This window comes from Stegostoma tigrinum, chromosome 15 (genome assembly GCF_030684315.1).
Source record: "Stegostoma tigrinum isolate sSteTig4 chromosome 15, sSteTig4.hap1, whole genome shotgun sequence".
Classification (NCBI taxonomy): Eukaryota; Metazoa; Chordata; class Chondrichthyes; order Orectolobiformes; family Stegostomatidae; genus Stegostoma; species Stegostoma tigrinum.
Genome location: NC_081368.1, coordinates 49,547,066 through 49,572,628, shown reverse-complemented (window position 1 = coordinate 49,572,628; position 25,563 = coordinate 49,547,066). Strand labels below are relative to the sequence as shown.

The 25,563-nt window shown below is 43.0% G+C and overlaps 1 protein-coding gene across 1 annotated transcript in view; it reads left to right on the top strand.

The window, feature by feature from the left end:
- Nucleotides 1-23,755, top strand: part of LOC125458828 (amine oxidase [flavin-containing]-like) — a 76,771-nt gene extending 53,016 nt beyond the window's left edge. Inside the window, exons 10-16 of the mRNA XM_048544538.2 lie at nucleotides 3,068-3,164; nucleotides 3,942-3,995; nucleotides 12,221-12,278; nucleotides 13,685-13,782; nucleotides 18,447-18,558; nucleotides 20,121-20,183; nucleotides 21,926-23,755. Coding sequence (XP_048400495.2) covers nucleotides 3,068-3,164; nucleotides 3,942-3,995; nucleotides 12,221-12,278; nucleotides 13,685-13,782; nucleotides 18,447-18,558; nucleotides 20,121-20,183; nucleotides 21,926-22,072 — 629 coding nt within the window. The 3' untranslated portion in view covers nucleotides 22,073-23,755. The remainder of the gene's footprint in view (nucleotides 1-3,067; nucleotides 3,165-3,941; nucleotides 3,996-12,220; nucleotides 12,279-13,684; nucleotides 13,783-18,446; nucleotides 18,559-20,120; nucleotides 20,184-21,925) is intronic.
- Nucleotides 23,756-25,563: the final 1,808 nt, after the last annotated feature.

Here is a 25,563-nt window from a genome sequence, read left to right as displayed (position 1 = left end):
TCTCCTTCTAGATTTCCATTAATACCTGCTCCTACACTAACTGTGGAGTTCCCATGTCGCTTTCGGTGTCTGTAGACATTTTGCTCTCTACTATCAGTGCAGTTATGATCCAGAATGTTTTTTAGATCTCCATCCCCCTTATCAGCTGTTGAAACAGATGTGAAGATAATTGGAAGGCTAATGGCTAATCTCTATGCTAGTCTCCAGGAAGATTTGTCCCAACCCTTCCAATCTGCCCTCATAACTGAAATTTGCCATCCCTGGAACATTTCACATAAACCTTTTCTGCACTGTCTCCAATGTGTTCAAATCCATTATAGTATTGTGCCCACAACTGTACACAATACTTCAGATGAAGTCTAATAACCATCTTGCCATTGATCTCTATGTCCCTATTAATAAAGCCTGGAATTCTGTGTGCTTTATTAATTACTCTGTCAACCTGTCCTGCCACCTTCAATAATTTATGCACACCCATTCCTTCTGCTCTAGCACCCACTTAAAAATTTACCTCCATTTTGAATTGTTTGTCCATGTTTTTCTGACCAAAATGCATCACCTCACAATTCTCTGCATTGAATTTCATTTGCCAACTATCTGCCCACTCCCCCAACTTGTCTAAATCCTTTTGCAGTGCTACATTGTTCTCATCACAGTTTATTATGTTTCCAAGTTTCTTATCATCTCTGAACTTTCTAATCGTCCCCACCAAGATCTAGATCATTGATATCCATCAGGACAAGCTAAGTCCCAATACTGACACCTGAGGAATAATAACACAGTTGCAGCTTTACTGGGGATCAGGATACTGACAGTCAGGAACACAGTCTGCACACAATTTAGGGACCATGAAAAGTCACCCTCTCAGGCCACTTGTGGCCAGGGGATATGTCCGACTGCAGTTCGGAGGATACAGCAATGAGTCAGTGCTGTATAGCCATCACAAATAGTCCCAGGAATCATCTATTGACATGTCAGCAGTCAGGAGTCTGGTAAGTCATGACCAGGGACGGTTCGCCAAAGTCAGCCAGTCAGAGACCTGGGCCAAGTTTTGTACCAGAGATGCTGAACAGTGAAGAGGGTACAAAGTGGGGCAAAGGGTGAAGGTTAGTATTTGGGTAGGGTTGCTAAAAGAATGAAGCAGTCAAGGCTGGTGGTGGAGGGGAAAGCAGAGGCATGTTTTGAGGCGGGGCCAAGGGTGATAATGAAAGGAAGCTCAGATATATGGGAGTACTCAGAACAGTACCAGAAAGCATGATAAGTGATGGGAGAGCACAATGCCTACAACAATGGCCGCCACAGGAAGAGCATAGCGGACCAACGTTGACATCATTAGTGCGTAATGTTGGTGCTCAGGGGTCAAGGGAGAAAGTTGGGGAGAAGTTCAATATGGTGGACCTCCACGGGGCGAGGGGATGGTGGAAAAGGGCTGCCAGGGTAATGTAAAGTAAACCACAACATGAGGTCTGCCGGGGTGTACCTGGGTGGGCCCAGTGCTGACAGTATCAAACATGAACTTCCCATTCTCTAGGCACTACCTGCAACTAGGAAAATACCTGAGCAGAGTTTGAGGAAAGAAAGTGCAGGATTCATGTCTACTGGATACAACTAAGACACTGAAGGGGCAAATAAGTGAAACGTGTATGCAAATTCTACCTACATTTCATTTGTAATTGTTTCATGAACCTTTGACAATGCATGCTGAACATATGTGCTTAGAGGTTAAATCTGGCAAAAAAAACTGCGCCAAAATATTAATGCTGGCTAATGTATCAATGGCACCTCCATAATGCAGACGTTAGCAGTAATGAGGCAAAAGCTGGCCAAAAATGTCCCATAACTTGGGAAACTTGTAAGGATTCGGAAGGAAATGCAGACAGTCATGTCATCATCTTTCGAATTATGTGCAGTGTCTCAAATACCACAAGCTACCAGAATATCAGACATTGTGATGGAGCAATGTCAGATACTGGAGTGGGACCTGAGGGCTACAGGAGTGGGGGACCATCCTGTCCCAGTAGCTGGGAGGGTGACAACTGCTTTGAGCTTTTATGTGACTGGCCCCTTCCAGGGAGTGAAGGGTGACCTGTGTGAGATCGCTCAGTCATGGATCAGGACAGTGACTGATGGCATCAGCGCAAGGTCACACTGGGTCATTTTGTTCTCCCGTGACAGGGCCAGTGCTGCAGTCTGGGCAGTAAGGTTCAGGAATATAGCTGGATTCCCTCCTAGGAACAAGGTGAGAGAATGAGGTTGTACTTGCGAAGGTACTTATGAATGCCAGCTATATCCCATAAGCAGCCAGGCTTTGCCGCTGTCGTACTATGACAATGCTTTGGGGCAATGCCGCATTGCCAACAGTTGTCTGGGTGCAGAGCAGCATTCCAAACTTGGCATAGGTACCAACAAGGCTGGTCTTTTGACATATCTGGTGTGGTGAGTTCTATTGCGAATGGCACGTAATAGAGTGGGACTGGGTGAGGGGGCACCACAGGTGTGGCGTAGGTAGCTAATGAGGTGAGTCTAGTAAGATGCAGCAAAAAAAAACTCACTGTATAACTTTGTAACCCCATGAAGAGGCCAGCATTGCAATCTGGGCAGTAATATTCAGGAATAAAGCTAGATTCACCCAGGTGCAAGGCGCCATAGACTGTACAAGCATGACACTGAGCCGGGTCATGTCACAGCACTGCGGAATTCATCAGCAGGAAGTCTTCCTTCTGGTTAATGTTTATGGCTTCGTGCACCCTTGGGGGAAGCCATCTGAATCCCAAATCCTGAATGCTTCTATATCCTGCTACCCGGTCTGGTAAGCAGGGGGAAGAAAAGTTGAGGAGTTTTCTCACTGTATCTTACCAAAGTCACCTCATTAGCTATCTATCCCATACCTATGGCACCCCTCTCACCTGATTCTGGTCCCATCTGAAAGGAATCCTGGGTGAAACTTGCTGCAGTTGACACTGAGCCAAAAAGTTGCAAGATTCAGCCCCCAGTGTGTGTTCTATCATGTTCTCTGTCTGCATAATATTTCCCGATGCTCTGTAATAAACCATCTTTCTGCTGGCAGGTTACTGTGGTACCATGATGATTGAAGATGAGGAGTCACCTATTTCTCTGACACTGGATGACACCAAGCCTGATGGCTCCCACCCTGCAATTATGGGGTACAGTTCACAGAGCTGAAGAAAAGTTCGCTACAAATATATTGCTTTAAAAAGATCAAAATTAACACAAAGAAATTTTGAAAAGTAATTGGAGGAGACTTAGACTCATCACAAATTTGTGGGCACCTTGCTTCACTTAAATAGAACATCTGAACCACCATCCTGCATGCTAACCTCCTGAATTTGTTGATTGCTCACCTTCAACATTTTCCGTTTCTAAGACTTATTCACCCTCTATGATTTCTTTGCATTCGTAGCCATAGAAAAGCACTTATATTTGGGAAACCCTGCTGGGGCTTGTGTCATAACAAGTTGTAGAGCTGGATGAACACAGCAGGCCAAGCAGCATCAGAGGAGCAGGAAGGCTGACATTTTGGCCTGCCCCTCTGATGCTGTTTAGCCTGCTGTGTTCTTCCAGCTGTACACCTTGTTATCTCAGATTCTCCTCATCTGCAGTTCCTACTGTATCTGGGGCATGTGTTATTCTGTTTGCCAGCTTTATGGCATTATAATCTTCCCTACTACAATGGTGTGAGGTATTTGAGGCCTGAGACAAGATAATGAATTGCTTATCAATTACATTCTTTAGTGAAGCAACTTTAAAACCTTCCTCATTGACATTTCAGCCACCTTTGATCTACACTCTAACTGTAATAGTTTTCCAAATCTTGAACTGTGACAAACACAGAATAATATTCATGTGCTATGGATCAATGGGTTGAGTTACCAGTAATTAGACAATCCATGGTATAACTCAGTACTGTTATTTGTTTCTAGGTTTATATTGGCGAGGAAGGCTCGACTTTTACTTAGTCTCACCAAAGCAGAGAGGTGGGTATTGTGATGTTTGGCTGATGGTCTGTGAGCTTATCTGTGATAGTTTTAAAACTACCCTTGACATATGAAAGTGAGAATGTGTTCTCAATGTTCCTACAATGCATCTAACATGGAAATATCTTCATACATGTGTATTCTCAGCACCCCTTAGCTCCTTTAACAAGGCTACTGTATTTAAATAGAACTCATGTTCAAAGTCAGATGTGGAGAACTGTAAACATCATGGGTACTTCAGGCCTTTTGCTTCAAATACTTTCCCTATATGGCTGCAAGTACATACTGGTTATATTTTCACATTGGGCAGAGTTAATTCTGTGAATGAAGAAGTGGTGAAATGAATAGGCGGCATGGTGGCTCAGCGGTTAGTGCTACTGCCTCTCAGCACCAGAAGCCTGGGTTCGATTCCGCTCTCAGGCGACTGTCTGTGTGGAATTTGCACATTCTCCCCATGTCTGTGCAGGTTTCCGCCAGGTGTTCCAGTTCGCTCCCGCAGTCCAAAGATATGCAGGTTAGATGGAATGGCCATGCTAAATTGCTCATAATGTCAGGCTAGGTGGGTTGGCCATGGGAAATGCAGAGTTTCAGGGATAGGGTCGGGGGTGAGTCTGGGTGGGATGCTCTTCAGAGGATTGATGTGTACTCATTGGGCTGAATGGCCTCCTTCCCCAATGTAGGGATTCTATGAATTGATCCATGGATAATCGTGGGATGAACAGTTGAAGAGTTGCTCCATGAAACTTGAAGTTAATCACTGACTGGCTTCAGCATAGTAGGAGGCTATTCAACCCATTGTGCCTTCAGCCAGTTTTCTGGAAGAACTTTCACCTTACCACAGTTTGCTGGGCAGTTGATTTGCAACATCGAGGGACGCCAACAGTCCAGGTCTAATTCCTGCCCCAACTGAGGTTTCTCAGATGGGCTCTCCTTCTTGACCTCTCCCTTCACCCTGAGGCATGGCGATCCTCAGGTTAAAGCACCACCAGTTGTCTCTTTCTAATGAGAGAGCAGCCCCATGGTCTGGTAAAACACTGATCACTCCACTCAGCTGGTTGTAGCTATATGTACCCTGAACTTTTTTATCTCTTCAGATAATTATCCAATGTCCTATTGTAAACCCACAATCGAATCCCACCGTACCTTCAGGCAGTGTCTTCCAGATCCTGATTATTAGCTATATAGAAAAAATTTCCTGCATGTTATCTTTGGTTTGCTTTAATTACTGTCTTCAGACACTTCATGATTTTGAATGTCTGAATTAAATTTCCTCCCAACCTCCTCTAGGGAAAACAGCTTCAGCTTCTCCATCTATCGATGAACTGAAATCCCTCTTTACTGGAACCATTCTAAGAAATCTTTTCCGCATTCTCTCAACATGCCTTCACAGCCTTCTGAAAGGGTGGTCCTTTCAATAGGACATGATAGCTCCATCAAGGCTGAACCAGTGCTTTGTATAGGTCCACAATAACTTCCTTGCTTTTATATTCTATACCACTCTTAATAGACCCTAAAATTTATCTTTTTAACTGTTTTTTCAATTGACAATGATTTATGTACCTAAACTCCAGGTCCTTCTGCACCATCCCTGTGTACCCACTTTAGAATTGCATCCTTTACTTTACGTCTACTCTCATTCTTCTCACCGAAATGTAACACCACAATTCTTTGCATTCAATTCCATCTGCCATGTCTGCCTATTCCACAAATGCCGTATCATCTTGAAGCCTATCATTGTCCCCTTAGAATTCACAATGCTTGAATATTTTGTATCACCTGAAAATTTTGAAATTGTGCCCCGTGCACCTAAGTTTAGATCATTAATTCAGATCAAGAAAGACTGAACTCCTAATACAACTCTTGGAAACACCACAATAAACTTTTTTCCAGTCCGATCAACAACTGTTCACCTCTGATCTCTGTTTCTGGCCTCTCAGCCAAATTCATGGAAATAACAAAGAAGTGTGATGAAAAGTAGAGAGCTGAACCACTCTTATCCATTTCGCACCATCTCCCAAAGTCAAGGTCTCAATAATTGGTAGAGAAATCCAGCAGGTCTGGCATCATTTGTGTAGAGAAAGCAGAGTTAACATTTTGGGTCCAGTGATTCTCCTTCAGAATCCTAAGTTTTTACCAGCAACTTCTATATTATTATTTATTCCCAGCATCTGCAATTCGTTTTTTAAAATTAAGTATCTACCTAGCTCTACCTTAAAAATGTTCAATGGTGAGCTTGTTGACTTGCTCGCCAAGCTGACATGTTCTCATTCAGACATTTTGTCACCATGCTAGGTGACATTTCTGAAGAAGGGTCCTGACCCACAATGTCAACTTTTCTGTTCCTCTAATGCGGTCTGACCTGCTGTGTTCCTCCAACTCCAGACTGTTGAATCATATGAGATTCTTGACAGGGTTTTGACAGGTTAGATGCTAAAATGGTGTTTCACCTTCTGGGAGAACCTGTGGCCAGAGGGCATCATATCAGAAAAAAGGTTTATCCATTTATCGCAAAGCTGAAGAGGAACTTTTGTTTTCTTACAGAATAGTGAGTCTGTGGAATTCTTTACAGCAGAGGTCTTTAGAGGCTGGGTCATTAATTATATCCAAGGCTGAGATAAACAGGGATCAATGGTTATAAGGACAAGGCAAGAAAGTTGAATCGAGGATGATGATTTTATTGAACGGCAGAGCAGACTCAATGGACTGAATAGCTCCTGTATCTTACAGTCTTGCCAATTTTTGTACTTTGATTTGAATGTCAATAGTTTTGAAATGGAGGTAAGTGAGGTTAAAAAGAAGAGTTTTCTATTTAAGCCGTAGCAGTAGTATCATAGCGCTACTGGGCTGTAGGCATTAGAGAGAGATGACTGATGGTGTCTTAGTCTGAGGGCCACCACATCTCAAGTAAGGGGATGGGGCAGAAGATTGAGAAGGAGACTCCTTCATGGTAGCAGCCGCCAGCATAGGAATTGAATCCATCTATTAACATTATGCTGTATCACAAACTGGCTGCCCAGCCAACTTGCCTAATCAACCCTGTTTAAGCGGCCCTTAATACTGAAAGCAGACAGCATTTTATCTTCAATGATGTTAACAATCATGAATAAATAGCTTCTGAATAAGAGGGGGACTGTCCTATAGCCTTGTTTAACACCATCTGGATTTTGATGGCCTTTGCTTCAGATCTCATACTGAAGGCAGCTGCAGTTATATCAACGCTGAGCTGTTATAGGATTGTGATGAAGCTATTTGAACTTCCAAATCTTGGAGAAAAATTCACAGTCTTTCAATTTACTGAATTAACTTCATTGGTCAGGACAACGAATGAAATGAAGAGTTCCTGGTGCTCTTTTCCTCAGATGAGTCTTGCAGCAAAAGTCATGTTAGAGGTTCCTCTCAAAAGTCTAAAGTTGCAATCTGTCTCTGGTAGGGTTGCCCTAGCCATAGGAAGTAAGGGATTCAGGAGAATACAGGTCAGAACACCTCCATTGTTTCCCCAATATTTTATATTCTCCCTTTCTGAAGACAATTGCAATTGTCGGGTTCCTGAAGTCAGTGGGAGTGCCTTTCTCTTTCAAATCTGCAGGATGGGTCAATACTGAGAGTAGAGGATTTACCAGCTTTGAAGCTCTCAGCTAAAACACTACCAGGGCTTCTGACTTTGTTATTTTTCATCCAGTTGTGGGACTGAGACATTGAACTTCCTCCTGTTGGAATTTTTGCATCTTGTGATGTATTTCTGGCAGATAAATGTTCATTTTTGATCAAACAATTATAATGTATCAAAATCATAATTTAGAAGATGCCAGCAATTTGACCTAGGGTGATTTCTACTATGACCAGGCCCTGGGCAAGGTTGCCCAAGTTATACTTGTTCTAAATGGACACCTCAAATTGTTAAGCTTCCAGTGAGCAGGGATGAAATGGCTCCCATTCCTGATTCAGCTATGACCTTGGCTAGTCAGAGCAAACTTAGTTTAAAACAAAATCCCTCCCTTGTGGATCCTTTTCTCCCACTAAATGATTTTCTGCTTTAAAGTGAGCCTACTTAACAAGATTTTACCCTCAATGCAGGGATTACCTAGTCTCTTGTCTTTGACTAGACCATCACAGCACACTAGTACTTAATCCAGGCACAGGGCTACCTTGGTGTTCTCACTCACTTTCTTCAATAAATATACACAAACTAAAGTTGAAGTGTTTTTTGTACATTTCTATTATGTTCTCTCTCTGAAGTTTTTCCTGCAACTGCTGCTTTGAGATTCTGATCCATTGTCATGCTACTTCATGCAGTTTTGAGTTTGTCCTGCTGATGGCAGACACTGTTTGGTATAATGAGGTCATGCTGACCTCACTTTATCAGCAACAGATCTCAATTTGCATCGGCTTTACCTGTCATTTTTCCCAGTGCCCCCTCTCTATAACATCAGAGTCATGATCAACGCTGGCACTAACATGCCAAGAAGGATGATTCTTTGTTCTTCTTGTGGCATGCCAGTGAGGAGTTAAGCAAAGTTAAAAAAGAGCCTTTCCTTAAAATTTTCATTTGTGCCAAGTGTTAGGGCGTTAGCCCTTGTGGCTGTGGCTCTCTGATTGTGGCTCAGCTTGAGATGTAGTGTCATGAGTTGTTTCATTTATGGAATTGGGGTGTATATCCACCATCCTGTTTCAGTAGGCAACACCAACTGTTTGACCAGGAGAGTCACTATCAGTCTTGCCTTTGTGGTAGAAGGTGTATGCCCTGCTTTTTCCTTCCGCTGCCTGTCCCCAGGTAGACCATCTCCCTCAGGGCAGCAATGTCAATTTGGACTCTAGATGGTGCACATGAAATGACTGTGGTTCATCTTTCCAGAGAAAGCCCCCTTTGAGATTGTCCAATGAGTGTTCTAACATTCCAAGTTGTAAAATTGAAGTTTTCTTCCTTTAACCACGAAGATAGTGATCCTGCAGGGTGGTGTTCACCAGCCAAGAGAAAGTGGGAGAGCCAATTTTTAGGACACCTTTCCCAGCCCCTTTATCATTTAGGGTGAGCAACGAGTATCCTGAAGAGTCATAGAACCATAGAATAATACAGCATGGAAACAGGCCCTTTGGCCCAAACTGATCCATGCTGACCATGGTGCCTAGTCAGCTAGCTCCAATTGCCTCCATTTGGTCCGTATCCCTCTAAACCCTTTCCATCCATGTACCTAGTCAAATGTTGTTTTAAATGTTGCTACTGTACCTGCCTCAGCCATTTTCACTGGCAGCCCATTCCACGTACGGACCACTCTCTGCGTGAAGAAGTTACCCCTCAGATCCTTCTTAAATCTTGCCCCTCTCACCTTAAACCTATGCCCTCTAATTTTCAATTCCCCATCCCTGGGAAAAAGACTATATACATTCATTCTATCTATGTTCTTCATGATTTTATACACCTCAATAAGGTCACCCCTCATTCTCCTACGTTCCAAGGAAAAAAGTCCTATCCTGACCAACGTCTCCCTATAACTCACGTCTACTAGTCCTGGCAACATCCTCGTAAATCTTCTTTCCACGCTTTCTAGTTTAACTATGTCTCTCCTAGAACAGGGTGACCAAAACTGTACTCAATACTCCAAGTGCAGCCTCACCAATGACTTATACAACTGTAACATAACATCTCAACTCCTACACGCAATACCTTGACCAATGAAGGCCAGAATGCTAAATGCTTTCTTCATCACCCTGTCTACCCGTGATGCTGCTTTCAACAAACTATGTACCTGTATTCCTAGGTCCCTCTGTTCCACAACACTCCCCAGGACCTCACCGTTCACTGTATAAGTCCTACCTTGGTTTGACTTTCCAAGTGCAAAACCTCACACTTATCTGTATTGAATTGCATTTGCCAATCCTTAGCCCAGTATCCCATCTGATCAAAATCCCTCCGTAACTTTTGATAACCTTCCTCACTATCAACGCTACTTTCTAATTTGTATCATCCGCAATCTTACTAATCATGCCTTGTACATTCACATCCAGATCATTTATGTAAATAACAAAGATCCCAGCATTCAGCCCTATGGCACACATCTAGCCACAGGCCTCGAGCCCAAGAAACAACCTTCAACCATTACCCTCTGCTTCCTACCATCGAGCCAATTTTGAATCCAATTAGCTAGCTCTCCCTGGATCCTATGCAACTTAACGTTCATGATTAGACTACTATGCAGGACCTTGTCAAAGGCTCTACTAAAGTCCATACAGACAACATCCACTGCCCCACCCTCATTTATTCTCTTGGTTACCTCTTTGAAAAACTCTAAAAGATTTTTCAGATATGACTTCCTGCACACAAATCCATGCTGACTATCCCAATTCAGACCTTGATTATCCAAACGTTGGTTGATCCTGGCCCTCAGTATCTTCTTCAATAACCTGCCTATAGGATTTATCCACCTTAATGCACTTTAAGGCTACGAATGCCTCCTCTCTGGTAATATGTATGTGGTCCAAAATATAGAAACATAGAAGATAGGAGCAGAAGGAGGCCATTTGGCCCTTTGATCCTGCTCCACCATTCTTCATGATCATGGCTGATTGTCCAACTCAATAGCTTTCTCCCATAACCTTTGATCCGATTTACCCCGAGTGCTATAACTAGTCGCCTCTTGAATACATTCAATGCGTTGGCATCAACTGTTTCCTGTGGTAGTGAATTCCACAGCCTACCACTCTTTTGGTGAAGAATTGTCTCCTCATCTCCATCCTAAATGGTCTACCCTCAATCCTTAGACTGTGACCCATGGTTCTGGACACACCCACCATCAGGAACATCCTCCCTTCATGTACCATGTCCAGTTGTGTTAGAATTTTATAAGTCTCTATAAGATCTCCCAAATTTAGCCGAACTCCAGCGAAAACAATCCCAACCTAGTCAATCTCTCCTCATACAGCAGACCTGCCATCCCTGGAATCAGCCTAGTAAATCTTCTCTGTACTCCCTTGAGAGCAAGAGCATTCTTCCTCAGAAAAGGAGACCAAAACTGTACACAATATTCCAGTTGTAGACTTGTTTCCCTTATTTCCTTAGCATCCTTGATTCTCTTTTCAGTAAACACTGAGGAGAAATATTCATTAAAAATCTCCAAGATCTCCTGTGGCTCCACGCATAGGCAGTCATGCTCATCTTTAAGGGGACCTATTCTCTCCCTAACCACCCTTTTACTCTTAATGTAGTTATACAACCTCTTGGGATTATCTTTCACCTTTTCTGCCAGATCCATCTCAGGACTGCTCAGGCATGGATGCTGCTGTCTGAAGGCACCACTGTCCCAATGCAGATGCCCCGTGACCATTAAAAATCTGACACCATTGTACAGATCCTTGACTAGAGACTCTCAGGCTCACAAACATGTCCTTGTCACCAATTCTCCATTACCATTGGGCTTGGCAGAGCCCAGTGGAAGTGGGTGCGAGGAATCATTAACTGGTCTGCTATCATGGTCCACATAATCTTTACAGGTTGGTAATCAGATCTCAGTGATTGGGACTACCTTGTTGCTGCATCCTTGTTCCACCTTGTCAGCTGGTGAAATGTACACAATTTCTTTACCCTCAGCCATTCAAGACTTTTGAACTGCCTTTGTCTCACAGTATCCCCTGACCTTGCTACTACGGATGTCCTTCTCAGGTGCAAGGACTTCCAACAGCACTGGCTGAAGGATCATTGAAACACACAAACCCTTCCCAAAATCATGGTGCTGACTTACAGAGGAAAGAAATTTCAGTGTCCAAGAAACATTTTCAAAGAAATAAATTGCAAAGGATCTGTAAGATGCATGATACTTGTAATTTCAGTAATATTTTTCAATATCCAAATTGGTCTTTACAGTATTCTGTTGAATATTATTGGTGCAAATGGTGGTGCACCTTTGTTGAATTACATCGAATCTATGTGCAATGTCGTTGTTTTTCCCATTTATCTTTCCTTTCTCCCTCATATATACATGCAATTCTCCCTAATGAATACAGCTCCTGAAGTGACAACGAGTTCTATACCCCCCCCATCAATGCCTGTGTAAGAGGAACAGAGCTTAATCTGCAGCTAATCCAAAATACTTCTGTGTGGTACAGCATGTGACAGCACAGTATAAACTCCACATTAGTTGTGCTCCCATTGCAAGGGGCTACGTTAGCAATGTTGGCTGTGTTAGTGTTGGCTACATTTCTGGAGGGGATTGAATAAAATCTTGTTTTTTCAGGAAACAACGAATCTGTCAGATTTATGCACGAGTCCTAGAGACAGAAGAAGCTCTATACGTAAGCACCTTCTGATAGAAGACACCTCAAAAATCAATAATCTTGCATTTGTAGTCGGATTGGAATGATGGTATAAAAATGTATCTGACCTAATGGCTGTGCCTTCAATAATTTGGGCAAGCTCCAGAAAACTTGGAAACAAATGTCTGTTGTACTCATTAGCTGGGTCACGAAAGTGCCAGGAAGTATGGTAGGTGAGGAGAGGAGAAAGACGTAATTGCAGTTGGTGTCATCCTTCAGGGTATCACCTCCCTGCTCCTGATTCCTTTTAAATTGCTTTTGAATGTACTTACCACTTGCAGAGTGATTCTGTCATTTGGCCTCTCATGAATTGGGAGAGAGAAAGAAGTATGTCAACTTTATTGTCTGCAATGTACTGTTATGAAAGGGAAGGCTCTGAGATGCTGAAAGTGAGAGTCGCTTTTTTTCCTGTTATTTCTCAAAGGCGCTGGCCTGTGCAGCCAATCATTTTGACTGAGTCTAGAGCAATAAGTGGTGACAGACTACTAGGTTAATAAATGTGATGCCTAAGGTTCTCCCTGGCCACTCCTGAAATTCACAAACATTCCATGTCACTATTTGAAGAAGAGCAAAGAATACTCTCCTCTCCCTTAACAAATGTTGATTTTTCTGAAGAAGGGTCTAGGCTCGAAACATCAGCTTTCCTGCTCCTATGATGCTGCTTGGCCTGCTGTGTTCATCCAGCTCTACACCTTGTTGTCACAGAACAGATTAACTGGTCGATCAATGTTGTTTGTGGGACGTTTGCAATGCAGAATTGCTGGGGCAATTAGGGATGAGGAATACATTCTGGCCTACTGAAAGATGCTCCCGTTCCATGAGAAAGTATAATTTCAGTAAAAATTGAGACCTTCCAGAGCTCTGAGTGTAATGTTATTTAGCTCATATCGGTGATTTCTTCTTGTGCTGCAGTGGAAACTGAGAAGCCAAATCAGATGATACATCATGGTCTAGTTCTCAAATGCTCTTGTGGTGTTGACCCACCTCTTCTGTGCTGAAGGACAATGGTATCAGGATTTCTGACAGACTTGCCAATGTATCAGGTATTTCAGTGCATAGCCATCTGCCTCAGCCTATATGCCACCCCAGCGAAATGAGCCTTTATTTGAACCTTTTGCAGCAGAATGCATATATGACCTCAGACTTCTGGAGTTGTAGTCCATTTGAACCTGATTATTCACCAGCATGAAACTTGTGCAATGGACAGAGGTTAAGTTTTCTTCCCACACCCTGTGCCTGCTTTTGGGAGCTGTCCATTGATGCCCTATTTGAGCAGAAATCTCAGATTATTGACAATAGTTAACGAATAAACCATGCATAGCTAGTGATAGCATGTTTTGGAATTATTACTTTAACATTGAAACACAAGCCTTTCCTGTTCCCAGGCTGTTCACTATGAAGAAAAAGACTGGTGTGAGGAGCAGTACTCGGGTGGCTGCTACACTGCATACTTCCCACCAGGGATGTTCATTCAGTTTGGCAAGTATGTTCCTATGCACAATCAATCTAGATTCCTGCCAATGTTGTTGTTTTGTTTTAAGAGTGATGCCCATATAAGAAATCCAACATGCCAGTGGGCCTGTACCTGGATGTCATCACTTGTCTAGAGGCTACTGTCATTCTGCACTGTAGCGCTCAGGATGGAGGCTATGTCTAGACATGACTGTGTCAAGCTCATGCAGTATCCACCAATGCTCTTGATGCCTTTAGAGAATGGTGGGCATCACTGGAAATACACTGCTTTATTGCTCCCCCCAATTCCAATTTGATTTAGTCTCTTCCTGCTCTCCCTAACCCTCCCTTGCTTCTGAAGGTTTGCATTACTCACAAAGGGATTTACACGTAAATATTTAATTCACTGCATGACTGATTTACTGGTGATGGTCAATAGTTGGAAAAAGGCCATGGTAATTTGGTGGTGGGCTTAAGATGCAGTTGTGCATGGTAACACATAGAGATATTTAAAAAAAAGACTGTGTAAAGTGTGCGCTAGTTTATTTTTGAATAAACTCACCAGGGATCTTCAAGTAAACAGAATTCAGGTACTTATGTGCATTACCTTTAGATAGTACAAGAACATCACTACACATAGCAAATTATGTTACCTGCTGAATTTTGTTTTTAGTCATGCAAGGGATATGGATGTTGCTGGCTGACTGGCATTTATTGCCCATCCCTAGTTGCCCTTGAGAAGGTGATGGTGAGCTGCCTTCTTGAACTGCTGCAGTCCATGTCCTTTGGGCAGACCTACAATGCTCTTAGGGAGGAAACTCTATGATTTTGACTCGACAACTGTGAAGAAACAGTAATATATTTCCAAGTCAGGATGGTAAGTGGCTTGGAGGGGAATTTGCAGGTGGTGGTGTTTCCATGGATCTGTTTCTTTTGTCCCTCTAGACAGAAGTGGTCATGTGTTTGGAAGGTGCTATCTGAGGATCTTTGGTGAATTTCTGCAGTGCATCTTGTAAATAGTACACACTGCTACCACCGAATTGGGTATTTATACACCTGTGAGAAGCAGTTTACCTTTGGCTCAAAATCCCTACAAAGGTAAACTGAAGATATCAGGCTTCACCATCGATATGACCAGTGCCGCTCATTCTACAAACTGCACTGGCTTGATGATTTCTTCACTCTCCAGCCTCCTGATTTCCATCCCTACTTCTGGCTGCAAGGCAAATGACACCGGGTGGGCCTTGCAAAACCTCAGAATTGCTTCCCATGCCCCCTCTGATAGTCCCAAGCCCTTCTTGAAACCTCCTGGGTATTTCAATCAGATTTCACTGAAGCAGCCGTTTTCCAATCAATAAATGTTGAGCCAAACCAGGTGAATCCTTCTCAACCACTTCTGGTCCAACAGGCTTGGGCCCAAGTCTTGGGCTCGAGTCTCTTGCTGCTGCCAGTGGTAACTGCACCAACTGCATTACAAGATAATGTATGGTTTAGAAGGGGTGGACGCTAGGAAGTTGTTTCCGTTAGGCGGGGAGACTAGGACCCGTGGGCACAGCCTTAAAATTAAAGGGGGTAAATTTAAAAATGAAATGAGATGACATTTCTTCAGCCAGAGAGTGGTGGGCTTGTGGAATTCATTGCCGCAGAGTGCAGTGGAGGCCGGGACGTTGGATGCCTTCAAGGCGGAGATTGACAAATTCTCGATCTCAAAAGGAATCAAGGGCTACAGGGAAAGTGCAGGGAAGTGGTGTTGAAATGCCCATCAGCCATGATTTAAATGGCGGAGTGGACTTGATGGGCCGAATGGCCTTACTTCCACTCCTATGTCTTATGGTCTCATAGGAGAGCAGAACCAAAGTTGTGCCCTTCATCTACAACGGTTCCCCAGTGTATGTTCTGAACCTGGCTGAGGTTTTGTACAAATATAAGGGTTGGAGTTCTGAGCGAATCTTGTTAGAGATAGATTCCGCAACTACAGATACAGCTGCACCGGTATTGACCTCCATGGGAACTGGATGGCCATTTAACCGAACATTAATTTTAGTCGGTTCTGATTTGGGCGTCGGTAAGCAATTTAATTGTCCGAACTCATATATAGGGGGACTTTCCAGGGTATGCACTCTCCACGATACCAGTCTATGAGCTTTCTTACACAGGTAAGACGTTGTAGGGCTCCTTTGCTGCCTCAAGTCAACATACCGGCAGCAACTACAATGGTTTGCCAGCCCAGATCCTGAAGAACTGTTTAGCCACTTGCCCAAGGTATGACTTTGTTGTGGAGTAATGCTGTGGGCTGGCCTAAGGTCCCTCTGCTCATACTATGCTCTCTGTGAGGCTCTGCGATTGCCTACACTCAAGTGGTATTACCCAAACTCAGTCAGACAGGTGAGGGTATCCACTTCCACTGGGATGCCCTGTAATTCCCACATTCCACTTGTCACATTTTCTAATGATAAAGCCAGTTGTAGTGTCTGTTTTAAGTCCAGTTGGGTTTCAGCTTGTAGGCGCTTCTGCATGGTTATGTCATTAATCCCACAGACCAAATGGTCTCTCAGCTTCTCATTCAGGGTTAACCCTAAATCAGAGATAATGGGAACTGCAGATGCTGGAGAATTCCAAGATAATAAAATGTGAGGCTGGATGAACACAGCAGGCCAAGCAGCATCTCAGGAGCACAAAAGCTGACGTTTCGGGCCTAGACCCTTCATCAGAGAGGGGGATGGGGAGAGGGAACTGGAATAAATAGGGAGAGAGGGGGAGGCGGACCGAAGATGGAGAGTAAAGAAGATAGGTGGAGAGAGTGTAGGTGGGGAGATAGGGAGGGGATAGGTCAGTCCAGGGAAGACGGACAGGTCAAGGAGGTGGGATGAGGTTAGTAGGTAGATGGGGGTGCGGCTTGGGGTGGGAGGAAGGGATGGGTGAGAGGAAGAGCCGGTTAGGGAGGCAGAGACAGGTTGGACTGGTTTTGGGATGCAGTGGGTGGGGGGGAAGAGCTGGGCTGGTTGTGTGGTGCTGTGGGGGGAGGGGACGAACTGGGCTGGTTGAGGGATGCAGTAGGGGAAGGGGAGATTTTGAAACTGGTGAAGTCCACATTGATACCATATGGCTGCAGGGTTCCCAGGCGGAATATGAGTTGCTGTTCCTGCAACCTTCGGGTGGCATCATTGTGGCAGTGCAGGAGGCCCATGATGGACATGTCATCTAGAGAATGGGAGGGGGAGTGGAAATGGTTTGCAACTGGGAGGTGCAGTTGTTTGTTGCGAACTGAGCGGAGGTGTTCTGCAAAGCGGTCCCCAAGCCTCCGCTTGGTTTCCCCAATGTAGAGGAAGCCGCACCGGGTACAGTGGATGCAGTATACCACATTGGCAGATGTGCAGGTGAACCTCTGCTTAATGTGGAATGTCATCTTGGGGCCTGGGATGGGGGTGAGGGAGGAGGTGTGGGGACAAGTTCGTCCCCTCCCCCCACTGCACCACACAACCAGCCCAGCTCTTCCCCCCCACCCACTGCATCCCAAAACCAGTCCAACCTGTCTCTGCCTCCCTAACCGGTTCTTCCTCTCACCCATCCCTTCCTCCCACCCCAAGCCGCACCCCCAGCTACCTACTACCCTCATCCCACCTCCTTGACCTGTCCGTCTTCCCTGGACTGAGCTATCCCCTCCCTACCTCCCCACCTACACTCTCTCCACCTATCTTCTTTACTCTCCATCTTCGGTCCGCCTCCCCCTCTCTCCCTATTTATTCCAGTTCCCTCTCCCCATCCCCCTCTCTGATGAAGGGTCTAGGCCCGAAACGTCAGCTTTTGTGCTCCTGAGATGCTGCTTGGCCTGCTGTGTTCATCCAGCCTCACATTTTATTATCTTAACCCTAAATCACATGCCTCTGCCAGTCGTGTCAACCTCATCAAAAATTCCGGTACGGATTTTCCCGGTTCTCTAACAGCCAAATAAAACCAATAGTGTCTCAGAATTAGAGGGCTAAAGTTGTAATATTTCTTAACCAACTCCATCAATGTTTGAAAGGTTTTAGTGCCTGGTGCCTCTGGGAAACTTAAGCCCCTTATAACCAAAAATGCTGTGGGTCTGCAAGCAGTCGGAAGGATTACTCACTGCTTTTCATCTGCTCCAATGTTATTTGCATGGAAAAAATATCACATTCTTTCTGCATACTGGGTCCAGTCTTTGACAGCAGGATCAAACAAGCCAAGCTTCCCAAATAAAGGCATGATGCCAGAAATGGTTACCCCAACTCCAACATGACTGTTGCAAATGAATATTCTTCAGGCACACACTGTTTTCTCCCATCCCCACTGAAATAACTGCAGTGAGGCCAGTATCCCATTACCAACTCAACCTTTATTTACTTGTGCACAGTACACTGGCTGTGGTCAGCCAGTGAAGAGTTAGTCCCCTGAATGGAAGAGATTCTAGATGTCCTGGTTATATTGGTCAGCCAGGGTTTTCCTGATAGCCCAGGTTAACAACCCCAAACAAGGACCTCATAGCCAACAAGATCTTCCTGGTTCCAATCACTGCAGTAACAAAACTCACATGGTCATTAACATTGCTCCTCACACCATAGATGCTGCCTGGCCTGCTGAATATTTATGACATTTCTTGTTTGATTTTGGTTCAGCTCATTCTGTTGGAAGGGATTGACTCACACAAGCTGGTTTGGTTTTTGTTTTGTTCAGAGTTCTACGTGAGCCATTCGGACGAGTGTACTTTGCTGGCACCGAGACTGCCACCAAGTGGAGCGGTTACATGGACGGAGCAGTACAGGCTGGGGAACGTGCTGCCAGAGAGGTACCGTAGGATCAAACTTTAAAATCAATCGCCCCCACCCCCAACGCACCCATCCACTGATTCACTACATTTTAGCTTCTGTACATTTCTCTATTTGCGCCAAGTGCCTGAAGAAGAGCCTGGCCACACTGCTTGCCTGAATCATTGAATCCCTACGGCGTAGAAACAGGCCCCTCTGCCCAACAAGTCCCCCACACCAAACCTCAGAGCGTCTGACCCAGACCCATCCCCCCTATAATCTACACATCCCTGAACACTATGGGCAATTTAGCATGGCCAATCCACCTACCGTGCACATCTTTGGACTGTGGGAGGAAACCAGAGCACTTAGAAGAAACCCACGCAGATGTGGAGAGAACGTGCAAACACCACGCGGACAGTCGCCTGAGGGTGGAATCAGACCCGGGTCCCTGGTCCTGTGAGGCAACAGTGCTAACTACTGAGCCACCGTGCCGCCCCACACTATGCCTGAATAGAAGTAGTAGGTGCGTTGGGAGGTGTTGGAGTGAAGCACACTGTAATTATGTTGGTGACAATGTTTGTCTCGTGGGCAGTAGCTTTGAACTGTTGCATAAGCATCAGTATAAAAGGCAAAATATTATAAATGCTGGAAGACCAAAATATAAGAGAGTGGCGGATATACTCGATATGATATGCATTTGCTAGCAGTCCAAACTGTTGCTCATGATAAAGGTTCCTGACACAATCTACTTTCACTGTTGGAAACTACAGAGCTTGCTCAGTCTAGTGTAGTTGAGGAAATTTATTTTCTAGTCCAGCTACGAAAGGCTCTTGATGTTAATAAAGTGTAGTTTATTGAATATTGGCAGCTAGCTACATGTTATATGATAAGCATTGTTACAGAGACTTCGAGATGAACTAAATGTTCAGTCTCACTCCTGGGCTATTCTCCCCTGAAGCCTATATGACATCATTTTTGTGGGTGTACTATTGGTGCTCCTCAGTTTTAACCCTTTCAAACCCATGTACAGCACTCAGCTGGTCAGACAGTAGTTGTAGAAAGAGAAAAATATTTAATGGCACAGTTTTGTGGTGAATTGGTGCAGACCTAAAATATTAATTCTATCTTTCACTCTGGTCTGCTGGACATTTCCAACTTCTTCTATTTACCAGCATATGTAATCACCAATGTTCATTAAAAAGTAAAATTGGTACTGGGCTGTACCATTGAAGTTAAGAAATGAAAATTCAAACTTTAAAATCTTGCTTTCCATATGTTGTGATGCACTGACAGATAGAAGGCAGCATCTGTTGTCTTCTCCCGAACTAACAGATGTACAGAATGTGGAATTATTTACAGGCTGGGTTAATTTAGACATTTAGTAATGCTATAATATGGGCAATGAAGTCAATGAAATTGAGAATGATGTATACAAATAGGCTGAATTTTCATCAATTGTATACAAATATGAACTCTCTTCATTTGTATTTTGGTCCTTTTGATAAATCTAGATGTATGTGTATTTGGCTCTGTTCGATTATATCTAGCTGTGCATGTATTCACTCAACACTGCCTTACTTAATCTGTAATCTTTCTGTAGGTGATGTGTACCATAGGAATTATTCCAGAGACAGCAATCTGGACCCATGAGCCTGAAGTTCAGGTACATAGTGAACAAACTAAATTAAAATCCAATAGTTACTTATTTCAATGTCAACTTGATGATTAATAATAAGATTGATCTAGTAGTAAATGTAAATCCTTGTGAAATGCATTTGTTAGTCTAAAGTCTCACGAGGATACGTTCATGACAGCAAACATATTTTTGTGTCCAGAGGTGTTGCTAAGTTGTAGAAAATCAACCTGTTTTATTGAAAACTCAGCCTGCATCATTACTCCCACAGGACTGAATTGATTGTGTATTTATTTAAAAAGCTAGCAATGATTTACTCTCCTCTCCTGGATCCAGATTTGTGACCATTACATCATTACATTTTGCATAAGTCAGGGACTTTGAAGAATGAGATTGGATTCCATCCATTATGTTTTTATATAGTGTGAATGATGGGATGTAGATCATTGTGTGGGGATTCTGTGCCCAACTCATTCATCGGTTAATGTGGATTTGGAGTTGGTGCCACATCAGATCAACTAGAACACTATTAGGTCCTATTCTTTGTCAAAACTATTCAATGTTCAATTAGATTTCTTCCCTATCACAGCCTTATTAAAATAAGCTATTACACTGTTTGATTGTCACCACTATTCAATTAACCTTCATTCTTTTCAATCAGTCTGCAATCTGTAACATGATTGGAACGGTGGTCTACATAAACAAGTTGCTGCTGTAGTTGACTCCTTTTGCTTCCTCAAGCAAATTACCTTGAAGGTCTGAATTTGGAATTGGTGCCAATCATTACAACCCAACTTCTGGAACTTGAATGATGAACAGTCTAGATGCTTCAGCAACATTTATTTCCCCTGGAGTGAAGTGTTCCTAGAAGGCAGCATGTGTCAATGAATCATGACAATAGCATTATGGCCAAATTGCAAGCTTGGACTCCAGTTTATGCAGCTGCAGTCCAGGCATGCAACCTCTCTGAATTTGCTGCTTAGTGTTGATCACTTAAATACACAAATTAGTGACTTAATACACTGAGGATAAGTTACCTCTTTATTTTGAAATGAAATCAGATGCATCAATTTAGCTCAATTAACCATGTTCTTACCCCTATCAGAGGTTGTGGGTCAACTGTAGATTTCTTTTTCCATTTACCCTGATGACCTTGACAGAGCCCTAAAGAAAATTTTGCATTGACAAGGACCAGTCTTCTAGATAGTTTGTTCCCTTCTGCTGACTCAGTTTTATAAAATCTCAAAGCACTATTCAAGGAACAAGAAGATTCCCTGACCAACATTTCCACCACAACTAATGCTCCAAACAACAAATTATCTTGCCATTTATTGCAATGGGATGTGAATTTACAAACTTCAATCAAATTCAGAAAGGTTGTGTTCTCAGAGTGAAGAGTGATGTCGTAGAACTAAGTATTGGAGCATGATGGCTCTAGGGTTACACTTTTGGGGCGCTGCTTTCAAATTTACTCAGAATAGATAGTTGCAGTTCAAAACTAATCTTTTGGTTATAGTGTGCCTCAGAAGGTGCTGTAAATGTGAAAAGCCCTATCTAAATTCAAATTCTGTTTTATTTGAGTATTTCACAACGTGCTTGGTGCCAATGGCATTTACTGAAAGAACTTTATCCATACTCTTGTTGTACCAGTTTTCAGCCATAACTATTGCTGTAAGAACATGTGTTTGTTAAAATAAAAGCACCTGATGACATAGGAGGAGATTGTATTGTTGAACAGGACAAACTAAAGCTTATTCTTTATTTTTGTTCAGGAGGTTCCAAGTCGACCAATCATTACAACATTCTGGGAACAACATCTGCCCTCTGTGCCAGGATTTTTGGTGGTCCTCAGTGTTTCCACGTGTCTGACAGTTGCTGGTGTAATCATGTCCAGGAAAATTTGTCTGCCCAGGGCTTGAAGAAGGGCAGCGGATAGAAACTTGTTGTTGCAAAGAGTAAGTTTTCAGATCCATCAATGGTGCCATTTTGGAGCTGATGTCAGAGTTTGATATCCATTCAGGGCAGCTGAGGGCTGGGTTATGAGAGTACACCAGACGGATCACAGATATCAGATCTCACATTAAGGAGGGATTTATTACATTCAAGACCATTGAAGTTCAAAGTGTTTACCAAATCCCTTGATTTGTTTTCTTCTCAATGCTGTCACAGTGACCTCAAATCTGATGAATCGTTGTGAAGACAATAAAATACATCAAGTGGTAGGGTTCTGAAACTGAGGAGCTAGTTCGCTGAAATTAAATTGTTTAGAATTCAGTTCCCTGCAGTGAACATCCATCACTGACAAAAAGAGAACAATATTAACTCTTTTAATTTTCTAGTGAGTGGCCTCAATGTGGTTTCTGGCTCAATTCTTCACTTTACAAACTACTGTCTATATAAAAAGATATTATCTAAGAGGATTATGAAGTTCTCTATTCCACATTTAATGCATGATTATAAACCACTGACATGCTGCTCTCCTAGTCAATGATACAATCTAAACTGCTCGATTAAACTTATGGAATACAGGGTTATTTAGGTCTCAGCTTCCTTGGTGTAGGGAAAGGGCCATTAGACAGGATTCACACCTCCAATGGTCCACCTCTGCTGGACAGTACATAATCTGGGTATCAGATGAGAGCAAAGTCAGCTCCCACATGTAGAATGCAGACTGCTTCAGATTTGTAACCCTGAATCTTCAGGAAAGAATCAAAGAAAATGGTAGCAACCTAATCAGAAAAAATATTCTGAAAATCAAGTAACAAATGGCCAACGGTAATATTAAGCAGTTAAAATGTTATTTGAGATGGCTGCATGTTCCTTGAATGACCAGCAGTGATGAACTGGTCATCCAGATCCCCAGGTAATGAGCCTGGGCATGTAGCTTCAAATGTCTTCATGGCTGCTGGTGGAATTTCAATTTAATTAATACACCTGCACTATAGGGCTCACAATAAATCTCAGTAATCCATAAAACTATTATGAAATCTTGTAAAAGCCCACCTGGGGTACTGGAACCATAGAAAATTTACAATACAGAAAAAGGGCATTTAACCAATCTTATCTGTGCTGTTTAAATAAACACACCAGCCATTTTAATCCCACTTTTAATAGTTGCATCTGCTCTGTACCTTGACACATTATGTTACTTCACATATAGATCCAAGTTTCTTTTAAAGGAATTGAAAGTTTCTGCCCAAACTCTAGAGACCTATGACACTCTTCCTCAAGCCCTCTTTAGTATTTTTAAAAAATTTCTTAAATCAGTGCCCCGATAACCAACTCTCTGCTAGAGGAAACAGGCCTTGCCTGTCCAGTCAATCAAAGATCTTCATCTTTTTGCACACATTAATTACGTAACTCCTTAGTCTTCTCTAATCTGACAAAAATACGTCTGGTTTGTCCAAACTTCCCTCATACATGTAATTTTTGAGCCCTGGCAACTTTCTTGTAAGTCTCCTCTGTACTCTCTCTGGTACAATTAAGGCCATCCTGCCATGTGGTGTGCAGAACTGTACAAAAATCTCCAGCTCAGAGAGAGCAAGAACTGCAGGTGCTGGATTCAGAGTCAACACAGTGTGGAGCTGGAAGAATAAGGTACGTCAGGCAACATCAGAGGGGCAGGAGAGTTGACTTTTTGGGCCTAGACTCTTCATCAGGACTGATGAAGGATCTAGGCCAGAAACATTGACTTTCCTGCTCCTCTGAAGCTGCCTGACCCACTGTGTTCCTCCAGCTTGGCATTGTGTTGAAAAAATTTCAGTGGCCTAACCACAATCTATATAGCTCCAGCATTATATTCCTGCTCTTGTATTCAATACTTTGCTGTATGAAGGAAAGCATCCCTTTTGCCGCCTTTCTCATCTAGCTCCCTGCCCTGCCATTTCAGGTACACAAGACATGCAAGCCAAGTTCTCACTTCCTCTGCACCTCTCAACATCCTTCCAGCCATGTATTGCCTTGTTTTGTTTTCTTTCTCCAAGGACATAATCTCACACTTTTCTGGATTGAATCCCTTTTGCCTTTCTTGTATAAACTCAACCAAACCACTAATACCTTCATGTAGTCAATGCCATCCTCTTCCCTATCAATGATCCAGCTAATTTTTGTACGGTGTGAAAATTTGCCAATCATGCCTCCCTCTCACATTTAGTCTGAATCATTAACATGTACCACAAATTGTAGGGGTCCCAACATAGAGCCCCAGTGAAAATTGCTTTCCATTTGCAAATACACCTGTATCATATTGGCTTTTATTTTTCTGACCAAGTGGGACTCTATCAAATGCCTTACTCAGATCCATGTAAATGACTTCACCCGCACTTTTCCTCAAGAAAAGCTTCCATCAAAAAAATGGACTCCAGATCCATAGTACTTGTTTGACACTTTTACAACCTTCTGAAACGGCCTTGCAATCCACTCTATTGGATCTGTGCTTCTGTGTCTTTAGTAGTGATCAATTGAAGTAACACATTTAGTAATTTGGGGTAAGTAGAAGAAAGTAAAAATGATGATTTAACCTGCAACCAGCTCTCAGAATAGGACTAAATGATGCTTGTCTTAATAGTAAATGTGTCTGTCCTTATTTACCCATTAAACCTCCTTTATGTGATTGCTGTTATGGAAAATAAATAGATGTTGGTTTCTGACATTTTCCTGAAGCTCAATCCAGTTCTTACCTGAAAACTGCTGAGTCCCTGTTTACATTTTAAAAGGAATCAGTAACATACTGTGTGTATTGTACTACTGTTGAGACTTTAGAATAAAAGTATCAATGCAATCCACTGGGTATCTTCTTATAGTAATTTACCATAACTTTACTGTAAATCATTCTTGGATTCATAGCGTTCTTGTCAGACAATGGAATCAAAGATTATCACATGCAATGTAGAATTCAAGGCAAATATAAACACTGTCATTATTTTATTGAATGATGGAGCAGGCATAAGGTGCCAAATGACCTACTTTTGCCCTAATTTGAGGGGCCTTACGTTTATATAATGGCAACTTGGCTACAACTAAACTCCAAAATGAACCATCACTTTCATCAGTGTTCACAACTGAATACTAGGTGGAGATTGAGATGCATTCATGGGACTCTTGCACCCCCTGCCTATTTCTCCTTGTCACCTATTCCCTCTCTCCCTGCCTATTCCTAACTGTGGATGTCCATACGTATAAATATGTTATCCACAAGGCCCTCTGCAAGACAGATATGATGCAGTGGTGCCAGAAACTGAAAGCTGGGTTTTGTCAGGTCCTCTCAGCTCCTGACCATTACAGCCTTAGTTGAAACATGGACACCAGTGATGAGGTGAGAGTGACAGCCCTTAATGTTCAATGAAGTGTGGCACCAAGGAGTCCTAGCAAAACTGGAATCAGTGGGTATCAGGGGGCAACCCCTCTGGTG